This window comes from Diabrotica virgifera, chromosome 5 (assembly GCF_917563875.1).
Source record: "Diabrotica virgifera virgifera chromosome 5, PGI_DIABVI_V3a".
In the NCBI taxonomy this organism is placed as follows: domain Eukaryota; kingdom Metazoa; phylum Arthropoda; class Insecta; order Coleoptera; family Chrysomelidae; genus Diabrotica; species Diabrotica virgifera.
In genome coordinates, this window is record NC_065447.1 from 173612018 (window position 1) to 173626027 (window position 14010).

A 14010-nucleotide genomic window follows, 5' to 3' on the forward strand; every position below is an offset into this window, starting at 1 on the left:
AAAAAATAAATTTTCAGACTTTGGGTGCCCTTAAGATTTGCTGATGACACTACACTTACAGCAGCAAATGAGCAAGAAATGTTTGATCTTCTGCGAAGAGTTGACTACGACAGCAATAAAGTTGGTCTGAAAATCAATAAAGCTAAGACAAAAATAATGGTGGTCGACAGATTCGACACTATTCAACTGACTAACATGTTACAGAAATACCAGATAGTAAACACCTTTGTCTATCTCGGGTCTAGTATAACTAACGATGGTAACTGTGAAGCAGAAGTTCGGAGACGTATTGGTATGGCAAAAAATGCGATGAGTCGCCTAACTAAAGTTTGGAAAGATAGATCTATCTCTCAAAATATCAAGATGAGACTGGTGAATGCCCTTGTATTCTTAATATTTCTATATGGAGCAGAGACTTGGACTCTTCGCGCATGCGAGCGCCAAAAAATTGATGTCGTTAAGATGTGGTGCTGGAGAAGAATGCTGCGCATGCCTTGGACAGCTCATAGGACAAACGTTTCCATTCTAAACCAACTCAATATTAAAAAAAGGCTGTCCACAATATGTCTGCAACGAATTCTGTAATTCTTTGGTCACGTGGTTCGCAGAGGTGACGAAAGTTTGGAGAGATTAATTGTTTCTGGAAACGTTCCGGGGAGAAGATCAAGAGGACGATCACCAACTAGGTGGTCTGACCAAATAAATAATTCAGCTGGAAACTCATTCTGCGAAGCTCTTAGAGCAGCTAAAGATAGAGACCAATGGAGAAACATTGTTACAGTCGGAAAAATGAAAGAATACCCATGAACGAACATATAAAACACGCTGTATTTTCCTGTCACCGTGTCACAAAGAAAATTGTCCAGTGCAAGTACATGTAACAATAATTATTACACGTACTTGCGCTGGCCAATTTTTTGTGTGACACGGTGACAGGAAAATACAGCGTGTTTTATATGTTCGTTCATGGGTATTCTTTAATTTTTCCTACTGTAGGAATATTGGAAGAAATCACGATCCTCAGTAATGGGGAAAAGACAAGAGAGAGAGAGAGAGAGAGAGAGAGAGAGAGAGAGAGAGAGGAGATTCTAACTAAAAAACTACCCGACCAATCCACCTGAAATTTTGCATAGATTTTCTTTAGACATTTCGTGAGGTGATGCTGTCGAGATATATTTGTTTTTATGCTCATTTTTAGCAATAATGAATATTTTGATTTTCACCCCTTTATTACAGAGAATTTCATATTTTTGACTTCCGAGTGATACTAATAACTCGAAAATTGTTGTTTCTCGACAGCGTTACCTCGAGAAACTATAATCTTTATATAAATCTTTTTGAATCTTTACATAACCAGTGACGAGTTTGTCTACCGCAAAACGCAAAATCCATTTTTTTAGGTGTCTGTAAAAATTTGCCGAAAAATATACTGTTGGCATATTTTTCAATATTTTCCTTGAGTTTTTTTAATATTCATTGAATTGTGCTTAATATTCTTATTTAATTTAAAAATATAATAATTATTGTACCATAGTCTCAAAAAAATCACAAAAATATTCTTGAAATGTTGATTTCAAACCATACCCCTCCCCCGTACGTCCCATCGGTCGGTGATTCGATTCTTGCGTTTGGAAGGCATATCGCGAAATAAAAAGGCGCTTGGATGCTGTGTACGGTGACACTTCTTTTTCATTTGGAACAGTCAAAGATTGGTTTAACGAGTTTCAACGTGATTGCACGTCGGTTTTTGGTCAACCACTCCCAGATGTCCTGAAAACAGCCACCAGATGTCCAGAAAAAATTAACGATCTCGTATTGACAGACTTCTGATTGAAAATCGTGCTCTTCCATCATGATAACGTACTTGCTTATACCTCCGCCGGCGTCAGTGTTACACCATCCACCTTATTTTACAGATTTGGCCCCGTGCGACTTACTGTTGTTTCCCAACTTCAAAAATTATTTCGCCTCATTTTGCCGTATCGCAAAAAACGTACTTTTCAGACGGGTTAGGAGTTAAAGATTAGATCGCTGGGTCAAGATATCAAGGATATCGAGCTAAACGGAGAATATATTGGGAAATAAATCGCCACTTTTCCGAAATGTTCGTATTTATGTATTTTGTAGGCTAAGTATTTATCAGACAATATCCCCCTCCCCCTACCTCAATTTAAGATGAATTGGCATATTAGTTTTTTAGGTATGGTTAATAAGGTATTTTATATTCCAATCATTATTCTTCTCGTTGTCACTTTGTTCTTCTATTGGCGCTACAACTCAAATTGAGCGTTGACTTTGGTAAATTCTGCCACCAATATTATGTCCATTCGCCTCATAGTAAGTTCTGATATTCACCAAAGTTTACAGGTCCGATGCCAGTTAACTCTCCCATATGTTCCGTGACCTCTTTTCGGCCAACAATTAAAATAAATATCCCCTTAATGTCCCAACTGTTCACTGGATAGAAGTGTATGTTAAGAGACTTCTGCTCACTTAAGACACTTCTGCTCACTTCTGTTCTTTTTCGTTGCCCTATGAACTTTTAGAAGCAGCAGTGTCTAATTATTTTAACAGCTAATGAGGTCTTCTACTTACTTTTTTTCATTCTTACTTTGTTTGGACTCCTTTATTATGTACTGATTACATCCAAATATCTCTTTTGTTTTGTTAATTATTGTACTCATGTTTTGATTCCTATCAAACTTTTAGCAACACTATCAATACAACATAACAGTTTCATAAAATACATAAACTCATACAGATATTTATTATTTATAAAATAATAAATATCTGTGACAAATGTATGATTTACTATCAAATAATAATAATCATAAATTTATGGCTTAGAATATTTATTTCAAATATATTTTTTAATTATAATATTGTAATTACACTTCATTCCAGCTATATCAGTTTGCCCCTAAAAAAATAATTATTTAGTTTTTAGTTTCTTTAAATCGTAAATTATTAGTTTAATATAGGGAATGTTTTTTTTTAGATTCCTGTTCCATTAGATATGGCACAAGCTATCGCTATTTCCGCTGTCGAATCTGCCAATAAAACAATGGCAGCTGCCATAGTTGTAATAACTACATCAGGAAAATCAGCTCATCTGATAGCCAAATTCAAGCCCAGATGCCCTATCATCGCTGTTACGCGTATTCCACAAACTGCACGTCAATGCCAAATGTACAGAGCCATCCTACCTTTGATCTACGAAGGTGAGTTACCTAGTTCACAGTATCAGAATCTAATAGGTTGTGTGATCAAGTGTTGACAAAAATTGTCCTAAAGTTTGGTGTAATGTATTTTTTGCGCGGAAGAATGTAATAATAACTTTTAGAAGTCGTTTAACGTATAATAGATGTTTGAACAAGAAAATTTTAAGAAAGTCTATCAGTCCAGTTACATTCTCGAATATGCTTTTAATAGTTGGTAGTGTTTAATGTTGTTGAAGCTATATCCATCAAATTTGCTGTCATTTATTTATTTATTTTTGCCAAGCCACCATGGATGCATATAACGTACAACTGCAAGTGATAAAATTGTTATTATAATGGGTGTTCTCTTCGAGCGAAGCTCAGCACTCTTCGCAAATTTTACGGTGGCTATAATCCTCCTACCGAGAGGAATATTTGCATTCTGGTGAAAAATTTGAGTCCATTGGTTCAGTAAACAATCAACCAACATTCGTACGTCGACGAACTGCAAGGTCTGTTGAAAACATCGCCGCTGTCCGTGAGAATGTGCAGGAGACTCGTGAGGCAGTCTCCTCTCCTACTCCTAGATGTAACGCACGTTGCGCGTTGGTCATGTTAAACGTGACCGTCTCTGCTGAATACCAAAAGTATCCTGCTTCCAAATGCGTTTAAATTTTTCAAAAATACTTATTAGTTTTCTCAGGATTCGAAAAAAATGAATCCCATTAAAATAGCATTGGAGCCGAAACTTTGTGCCCATCCCCTTAAGAACGGAACGTTGCGCTTATTGGGACCGTGCAAGTTCGTAAGAGCGGCATCTGGTTTCATAGCTCAGCAACATTTTTAGCACTTTTAATTATATTGGCTAATTATATTAGTCCTGGTTACTGGATAATTGTCAAGGCCATATCCCAAAAAAAGCATAGATATATAATACTCTAGATTGCGCCTTACGATCCTAAAATGGGTGACGGTTGCGACAGAGATAAATGAGCCTATTTGGTCGGTAGTCTCTTTCTAATTCAAGGGGAGTATCGACGACGTCACTATCCTACTCTGTCGTCGAGTATTTTAGATGGTTTGACAGTTCGAGCGGATGGCGACGAGAACTGGTCATTTGTCTTCGGACGTGGATAATCCTGGTTCGAATCCCATACCAATCTTTACTTTTTTATTTTTTATTTAATCAATATTGCGTTTATTAGATATTATTACATCTCTAAAGTAAATCTATGCAAAGAAATATATAACAAATAAGAAAAACTGTAGGTACCTATAGATTTTTAAAAATATAAAAGCCAATGTTATTTTTTTAATATGTAAGTTAATTGTAGAATAGTATAAAGTAATTGTTAAAAATATTCGTAAAAAATTACCAATAATTAATATCAACATAATGTACCATCGATTTATTAATTGAATCGGTCATTTCAAAAACAACATGAGTCACATATTCCTAATTTTACAGAAGAGCAAAGAAAACTAACTATATAGTCGAAAGATGGATGAAATGGATGACATCAAAATTCAGAGTTATATTGTAGTTTTGTTCCTAATGTTTTTACCGGACTGGTGTCGTTTTTGCACACAACGTTTATCTTAAAGGAGTCTATTCCTCTCAAAAAGTTAGTTTCTGAAAATTGTGGACTTTGCTGTTTTTGAAATGACCGATTCAATTATAAGTAATTAGACATTATTTTTATTTATGAAACTATTGTTACAATTTTTTAAAAAAGTAGAAGCAAAACAAACATTCACATCATTCGAATAAGGACGAATTTATATTAATAACAAATGACTTTTATTGTACTATGCAGTTCACAAATTATGTATTCCAATATTAACTTACTATACATACATTTATTATATGCTAGATTTACTTAGGTCCTTTTTTCAGATGTAAAAATATCTAATAAACGCAATATTGATTAAATAAAAATAAAAAAAGTAAAGTTGGTATGGGATTCGAACCACGATTATCCACGTCCGAAGGCCAAAGACCATTTCCCGTCACCACCCGCTCCAACTGTCAACACATATTACTCGATAAAGTGGGATATTCACGTCGTCGATATTCCCCTTAAATTAAAAAGAGACTACCGACCAAATAGGCTCATTTATCTCTGTCGCAACCGTCACCCATTTTAAGATCGCAGGGCGCAATCTAGAGTATTATATATCTATGAAAAAAAGTAAGATTAAGGTTATGTTATTAAAAGGTAAACATTTTACTGCAAGCAAAATTCCGTTAATTCACTTTAATAATTGCATATCATATCGATATTGTGGAGCAACATATAATTTTTACAATTTATAACACATCATTTCCAAAATCCCATTTTCTTCAATGACAGTAGGTATAAAATATACGTCAATTTGACAATTTCATTTCACTATATGAATTATTTAAGAAATATATGTTAAGAAAGTTGTAAGATTTGTCCGCTATACGCGCACGAACGTTTCTCGTATCCCCTCCAAGTACTTGCACACAGCGAATAGAGATCAGTGTTGCCAAACCTCTCGGGCATGGGTGGCTACTTGACTGCCGATATACGATTCATTCTAATTAGTACGGCGTGGCATCAGCGCGCTTCTGTCGTCCATAAGATATACATTGGCCTATCTAAGCAAAGTTCCGTTCTTAACGTGAAACGCTGTATAACAGTTCGGATTAGAGTTGTACAAAAATGAAACTCCGCGTTGTTTTTCCTAGCTGGCGGATACTAAAAATGGCATTACGCGTTTTAGAATCGCATCTTTAAAATAAACAAGCAAATAATAAAGCCTTACTTCATGTTACATCTAATTATACATTTAGACCAGGACGGATCTGTTTTGAGGTGGATGTGAGAGGTGGCATTTGGATTTTTGCAGATAAAGCTGGGTGACAACTTCAATAATTATAATTGACTTACGCTTCTTCTCAAATATTCCCGGAACATTAATAAAAAAATTTAAATATTTAAAAATTTCGAAAAATATCGACTTTTTTCTACTTTCATTGCTTATAACTTTAAAACTATTTATTTTGGAACAAAGTCGTAGGGAAAGAAAATAAAGATAATTGAATTTTATATAATACACGACTGGTTTAAAATGTCTTAAATTATTACCCTTTCTGCAAAATAGCAACAAATAGAAAATAAGGGGGCAAAAAAGACTGTTTTTATTCAATGTTTTTCAACCACTTTGGTTGCACTTAGAACCTGTATAATTCGCTTAAAAAATTCTTACAACATACTTAAACCGTCCACCAAATTTCATTAAAATCGACCTAATAGATTTTGCATAATAATTTTGCAATCTAAATTTTTTTATAAAAGTTCAAATTTTTTAAAATCTTTCTGTACAAAAAGTAGACCATTTAGAAGTTTGCTAATTTTTTTACATATAAAGAGGTTCTCTACCTATCTAATACACTTTACAGAATTAAAATGGGATTATTTAAGCGTCCTCAGCACTGTTTTAAAGTTATAAACAATGTTTTGGCTTATAAACAAATACAGTGAGGACATTTGAGTTGGAATAAATTCATTTTCTTGAGAATGAGCGACTCTGGAAATAAATTCCGAAACAGATCGATTTTTATTTTTAAATTATAATTTTTTGGCATAAATATCATACTAGTGACGTCATCCATCTGGGTGTGATGACGTACTCTAAATATTGGAATTAATTTAATTCAAAAAAAAATTTTTTAATTCAAACTTTGTATAAATAATTATGTTAATGTTTATATTAGTGAATACAAAATTGAATAGCCTTTCGATTGAGCTATCACATGGCACCTTTTCTCATTTAAAAAAAATCATCGATTACGTTATCACTCCCAGATGGATGACGTCACTAGTATGATATATATACCAAAAAATTAGAATTTTAAAATAAAAATCGACCTGTTTCGGGATTTACCTCCAGAGACGCTTATTCTCGAGAAAATGAATTTATGCCAACTTAAACGTCCTCACTGTACAGTGGAACCCCTATAACCCGGAAGTTCGGCTAACCCGGACCGATTTTCATCAGACAAATATTTTAACAATAAAAATGTATGTCTGTAATATAATATTTGAGAGATAATCAATGGGTATTTGTGTAATTTGAACTATACGATAGTAAAAATGACTCATGGCACAGGACGGCAGAGCGACGTTCATTCTCTCGGATTATCGGAAACAGGCACCTGTTATTCCTTTATTTATTTCAAACTGTCTTAGTATTGTTTAAAAAAGACCAAAAGGCTATTTAAAAAAATCTTTTTTAAACAATGGTCTTAGTCTCCACTGTTCTTAAATAACATAACGTCGTTCCGATTGTGACCGTATTGTGTGTATACTAAATTTACAATTAAGATGCAGTAGAAATGAACAGACCAAGACACGTTAAATGCTACTAGAAGCACTCCCCAATCTTAATTTAAAATCTATGAACTTTGGAAATCATGATACGGGATTTACAATGTATATACATTGTAAACTATGATTCGGGATTGCTCCTAGTAGCATTTAACGTGTCTTGGTTTGTTTATTTATTTTCTTTCTACTGCATCTTGATTGTAAATTTAGTATAGTATAGTCGTATTTCAATTATAACGGAATTGATCTGTAAGTATACCGTATTTTATTAATTTTTACCATATTCTATGGCTAACCCAGATTTTAGATAACCCGGATCGGCCGTGGTCCCGATTAATCCGAGTTATCGAGGTTCTACTGTATTTGTTTATAAGCCAAAAAATTGTTTATAACCTTAAAACAGTGCTGAGGCCGCTTAAATAATCCGATTTTAATTCTGTAAAGTGTATTAGATAGGTAGCCACCTCTTTATATGTAAAAAATAGCAAACTTCTAAATGGTCTACTTTTTCTTCAGAAAGTTTTTAAAAAATTTTAATTTTTTAAAAAAAAATTAGATAAAATTATTCTGCAAAATCTATCAGGTCGATTTTAATGAAATTTGGTGAACGATTTAAGTATGTTGTAATAATTTTCTAAGCGAATTACGAAAGTTCTAAGTGCAACCAAAGTGGTTGAAAACCATTGAATAAAAACAGGCTTATTTTGCCCCCTTATTTTGTATTTATTGCTATTTTGCAGAAAGGTATTTAAGGCATTTTTAACCAGTCGTTTATTATACAAAATTTAATTATCTTTATTTTATTTCGCTACGACTTTGTTCCAAAATTAATCCTTTTAAAGTTATAAGCAAAGAAAGTAGAAAAAATCGATGTTTTTCGAAATTTTTAAATATTTTAATTTTTTTATTAATGTTCCGGGCATATTTGAGAAGGAGCATAAGTCAATTATTATTGTTGAAGTTGTCACCTAACTTTATCTGCAAAAATCCGAATGCCACCTCGCACATCCAAAAATAGACGTTTTTTCACAGATTCCTCCTGGTCTAATTTTGCGTAGTAGTATTTATTCATTGCTTTTCACTTTTGTATTATATTTAATAAAACAATTGTTTTAGCTGAACGTAAAGAAGACTGGCTCCAAGACGTAGACGCCAGATTACACTATGGTATCACATTCGGCAAATCCCGAGGATTCGTTAGAACCGGAGATCCAGTCGTCGTAGTAACAGGATGGAAACAAGGATCTGGTTACACCAACACCCTCAGAATTATCTACGCATCCGATGAAGTAGAGGGCATATGTCTTGGCTCATGCGCAAAGTAAACGTCTAGAAGTTAATTCAATATCAGTGTTATCTCAGAAAGTCTAAATATTTTTTGAAAAGTTACCGGCCAACAACTTCTACAACATCAGTCAGAATTCCTTAATTACGTATATTTTAATTTATTTTTAGTCGCCTTAGTACTAGTTCACATCATTAAATGAATTTTTCTAGATGAAACACCAACACACATTACTAACAGGTGTCTAAATTACAAAACAATTTTTTTTAGCAATTTGTTGTTTTTTTTTTTCTACAAACTTCAGGTCTGGCTATTTATTTTGTGATTGTTATTTATAAATGTATTATACGTGTTATGAAATAAACAGACTTCAAAATTATATCCAAATAAAGTAGTATTAAACTGTTAAAAAAATTCGTGTTTTTATGTACACTCCTTAAAATATTTGAAATTTGATGTTTGTGCTTCCAAATCAGAAGATTTCTTATGCCCAGTTGTACTAACAGACTGTAAAACAACTGATTTGCTAACCACGAATTCGACGATTTAAATCAATGATCAATGGTTATTTTTCAAACTAGTTGCACGATTCTATAAAACTATGGGTTTACAAACCGACGATATATAAGTGGCAACATCGTATTAGCACAGAATAACTAACCATACAGAAGCGAAACTCAGGCCGAAAACGGTAACATAAATTTCATGCTCATGCGTCACGTAACTGGTGCAACCTCACTTTTGTGACTGACAGTGACAGTTGTTGTTAGTTAAGATATAAATATGATTTATTTTATATTTTATTTATTTTTCTAGTTAAATTTTATATTTCTTATTTAATTAATAACTATTTGTCAAAAATATTACATCATTTGGAATGGTCTCTTCCTTAGAACACCAAGGTCTATTCTGTAACTGGTGCACAAGGTCAAATATTTCGGTCCCAACAAAATCAATGGAAACGACAGTCAGATTCGCTTCTGTGTGGTTAGTTATTCTGTGGTATTAGTACAGATTATTTCATTCAATTCCGAGGGTGCTCTCTCAAAGAAAGTTTTTGTATGGTTTGCATGTTATGAAATTGAATTGTCAATTGAGCCAACATTGTTTTCTTGCTTATTGTTTTCACCCAATTTTGAAAAAATGTGAAAACTTTGAATTATCCACGTCCGTCTGTCTGTGATCACAACTCCTCCGTCAATATACCAGCTAGAATGACAAATGAGGTGTCAAATGAAAGCTTATAATCCAAGGATGGTACTAAAGGTGAGAAATTTTACCTAGGCTGTCTGATCGTCGGTCTGTCCGACCGCGAATATAACTCGTACGTCATTGTACCAGGTAGAATGACAAATGAGATGTCAAATGAAAGCTTATAATCCAAGGATAGTAATAAAGGTGAGAAATTTTAACTAGACTGTCTGACCGCGAATATAACTTCTCCGTCCTTATACCAGGTAGAATGACAAATGAGGTGTCAAATGAAAGCTTATACTCCAAGGATGCTACTATAGGTGAAAAATTTGATCTAGGCTGTCTGTCCGATCGCCAATATAACTCCTACGTCATTGTATCAGGTAGAATGACAAATGAGGTGTCAAATGAAAGCTTATAATCCAAGGATGGTAATAAAGATGAGAAATTTGACCTAGGCTGTCTGTCCGTCCGACTGAGAATGTAACTCCTCCGTCATTTTGCCAGGTAGAATGACAAATTAGGTGCCAAATGAAAGCTTATAATCCAAGGATGGTACTAAAGGTGAGAAATTTGATCTAGGCTGTCTGTCTGTCCGACCGCGAATATAACTCATACGTCATTATACCAGGTAGAATGACAAATGAAATGTCGAATGAAAGCTTATAATCCAAGGATAGTAATAAAGGTGAGAAATTTTAACTAGGCTTTCGGTCTGTCTTACCGCGAATATAACTCCTCCGTCCTTATACCAGGTAGAATGACAAATGAGGTGTCAAATGAAAGCTTATACACCAAGGATGCTACTATAGGTGAAAAATTTGATCTAGGCTGTCTGTCCGATCGCCAATATAACTCCTACGTCATTGTATCAGGTAGAATGACAAATGAGGTGTCAAATGAAAGCTTATAATCCAAGGATGGTAATAAAGATGAGAAATTTGACCTAGGCTGTCTGTCCGTCCGACTGAGAATATAACTCCTCCGTCATTTTACCAGGTAGAATGACAAATGAGATGTCAAATGAAAGCTTATAATCCAAGGATGGTACTAAAGGTGAGAAATTTGACCTAGGCTGTCTGTCCGTCCGACTGCGAATATAAGTCCTCCGCTATAACAGGCAGAATGACAAGAAAGTTGAGAAACTTGACATAGGACTTCCGGTTTTAGAAATGCGACCAGAAGTACTGTTTTAGAGTCACCGGAATAATACAAGTGATATATTATTCGACGCGACTTCGCAAGAAGATAACAAATATATACTTCCGGTTTCATGACTGAAATTAAAGATGAGAAATTTGACATCGGACTTCCGGTTTTATAGTTGCAACCGTATGAACTGTTTTAAAGTCACCGAAATAGTATAAGCGATATATCATTCGACGTGCCTTGGCAAGATGAGAACAAATGTAAAATTTTGGTTTTTATATCATTTCCGGTTAAAAAATTCTAACCAGAAGTGCAGAAATATTACATGTAACACATCAATCGAAGCGTATTGAAAAGTTGAGTTTGAATCTTTAGTTTCGGTTTTGAACTCATTTTTGTTTAAACAATGATGACCCAAAGTTTAGTAAGAATGACTCAAAATTAGTAAAATCGTTTATCAATCGGCGCAAAGTTACACGAACGTTCAAATATCGACTTCCATTTCTACTTTCGATTACTTTGGGTGAAAACCTAGGACTTACGAAGTCCAATTACTTGTTCGGTATCTAAAAATAATTAAAAATGCATTTCTAGTCATTCATATAAATAATGGTAAATATACCATGCTTTTAAATCAACTTATGTTTTTAAATCATATATTAGAATGATACTTTAAAAACCAAACTAGAACACTATAATAAGTGTAAAAGTGAGGTTAAAAGCAGTCGATTATTCAAGTAACCGCAGAAAATAGGCTGGTTAATTTTGACAATTCAAAAACTGTCAGATCCAATTGAGTAATGGTTGGTGCAACACATTTTAAAATAAACGGGCAATCCAAATTGAAAAATCAATCATTTATTTGTTGGTGCAACTGAACAGTAATTTAATTTTTAATTTAATTGGTCCAATAATATTTTAACAAGGTTTGCATGGTACAGAAGTCTTCCACAAACCTTCCAAACTGGAGGAAACGCTTGAAACAAAAATCCAATGTCAAACTTTAAAAATTCGATAATGAGAGATCTGCAAATAAAATTAGGCAATGAAATAACAAAACCAATCATTACAACAAAAGGCCTCAAACAGGGATGTGGTCTATCACCTACACTTCTTAATATATGCTTAAATCAGGCTTTGAAACGATGTCGAAAATGTGGAACAATGGCCATACCAGTACAAGAGAATATATTACATTCACTACTTTTCGCCGATGACAGGTCACTTTTGCACAAGACTGAGAGGACATGGAAGGTATGGTAAGGAAATTGGAGGAAGATTGTGAGCTATGGGGACTCAAGATGAATATGTGTAAGATTGAATGCTTATGTATGATCTGTACTAGGAAATTGGATCCGAGGTTGCAGATTTGAATTTTGAAGAGACTATTAAGAGTTGTAAGACTTAAATATTTAGAGTCCATGATAAGTCGAGGTGGTACTTGTAGAAAAAATATAGAAATGAGAATCTTCTTTAATCATCATAACTATTCGGATTTTAGAGACGGCTGCTCTGAAAAGTTCATTTGTAGCGAAAATGTAGCACCTAGCCAATCTAACTCTTATCTCCATTAGAGTTAGGGAAATGAGAATAGCATGGGGAAGACAAGCCACGAAAGCACTCCATGGAGTGATATGGAACAACACTGTAACCAAAGAAGTCAAAGATTCTTTCAGAGCCTAGGTCTCTTTTTTACTTATACAAACTAGTATTGCAAAATGAAGCCGCTTGTCCATAGAAACCACAATAAGTTAAATAAAAATATAAACGATGCGGTATGTCTGATACATTATTTATTACTAATTTTGTCGTTATCATTTTCAGTGACAGATTTTGATATTATTTAAACTTTTAGCTTTGGTTATATATTTCATTATAATTTTTATTTTCAAACATAATTGTTAGAACGAATAAATGTTGCTCTCTTATATTTACAAATTGTCGTTATACTGCATTAGTCTGGCTGTAGTATATGGAAACTTATTTGATCATGTTCGAGATTACTTTTTAACTTTATTACCGTTCTATATGTATCTTTAAATTAGTAGGGGAGAGTTGGACAAAACGGGATACCATTCTTGTTTATTTTTATTACGGAAAAAATGTTAAAGAAATTATCATATTATTATTTTTTATAGGTATAACATTTATTAAAGCACACAAAAAACATATTTTTAGCTATTTTTAATGACTGGAAAATAGTAAAAAAATATTTATTATAGTCCTGCACATCCCGTTTTAGCATACCACGGTTGGATAAAACGGGATAGGTTCACAATATTTAATTTTTTGCATAAAATTATCTAAAAAGTATATTTAAGTAGATATAAGACTGCAAAGCAAAATTTGCCTTTGAAAAAAACAATATCTTCAGTAGTGAGAAACTTAAAAATAGGCCTTTTTTATGTTTTATTGCAAAATGGGAAATAAGACCTTTTATTTAGGACTATAGGTACGTATATCAGAACAAAAGTCACATAAAAATATGTTGTTCTTTTTTGCAGTATGAGAACACGCTTTATTGCTATTTAAAAAATTAATAGGCTAACAAATAAATAGGTGGATAAAACGGGACATAAAAAACTGTATCCCATTTTATCCAACTTATATTAAGTGTCCCGTTTTGTCAAACTGACATTTTTCAAAACAAAAATTGCTCCTGCCTAAACGTGAAAGTAAAATTAGATAGACTACACATGAGAATATTCGTTAATGAGTGCTTAATTAAATGTAATAGTCACCGGAATTATATGTTTAGATATGTAGGCAATATAATGTAGAAAACAACGCACTTAAAAGTACAAAGTACCAAAAAAATAGAGTA

The 14010-nt window shown here is 33.4% G+C and overlaps 2 protein-coding genes across 5 annotated transcripts in view; one reads left to right on the plus strand and one right to left on the minus strand.

Annotated features, from left to right (window-relative positions):
* Positions 1-9257, plus strand: part of LOC126885211 (pyruvate kinase-like) — a 62376-nt gene extending 53119 nt beyond the window's left edge. For all 3 annotated transcript variants that reach the window (XM_050651664.1, XM_050651665.1, XM_050651663.1), the window contains exons 7-8: positions 2999-3221; positions 8675-9257. In XM_050651664.1, the coding sequence (XP_050507621.1) occupies positions 2999-3221; positions 8675-8883 (432 nt within the window). In that variant the 3' untranslated portion in view covers positions 8884-9257. The remainder of the gene's footprint in view (positions 1-2998; positions 3222-8674) is intronic.
* The window catches only part of LOC126885212 (protein disulfide-isomerase A5-like), a 37717-nt gene continuing 26542 nt past the window's right edge, over positions 2836-14010 (minus strand). For both annotated transcript variants that reach the window (XM_050651666.1, XM_050651667.1), the window contains one exon: positions 2836-2920. In XM_050651666.1, coding sequence (XP_050507623.1) covers positions 2858-2920 — 63 coding nt within the window. In that variant the 3' untranslated portion in view covers positions 2836-2857. The remainder of the gene's footprint in view (positions 2921-14010) is intronic.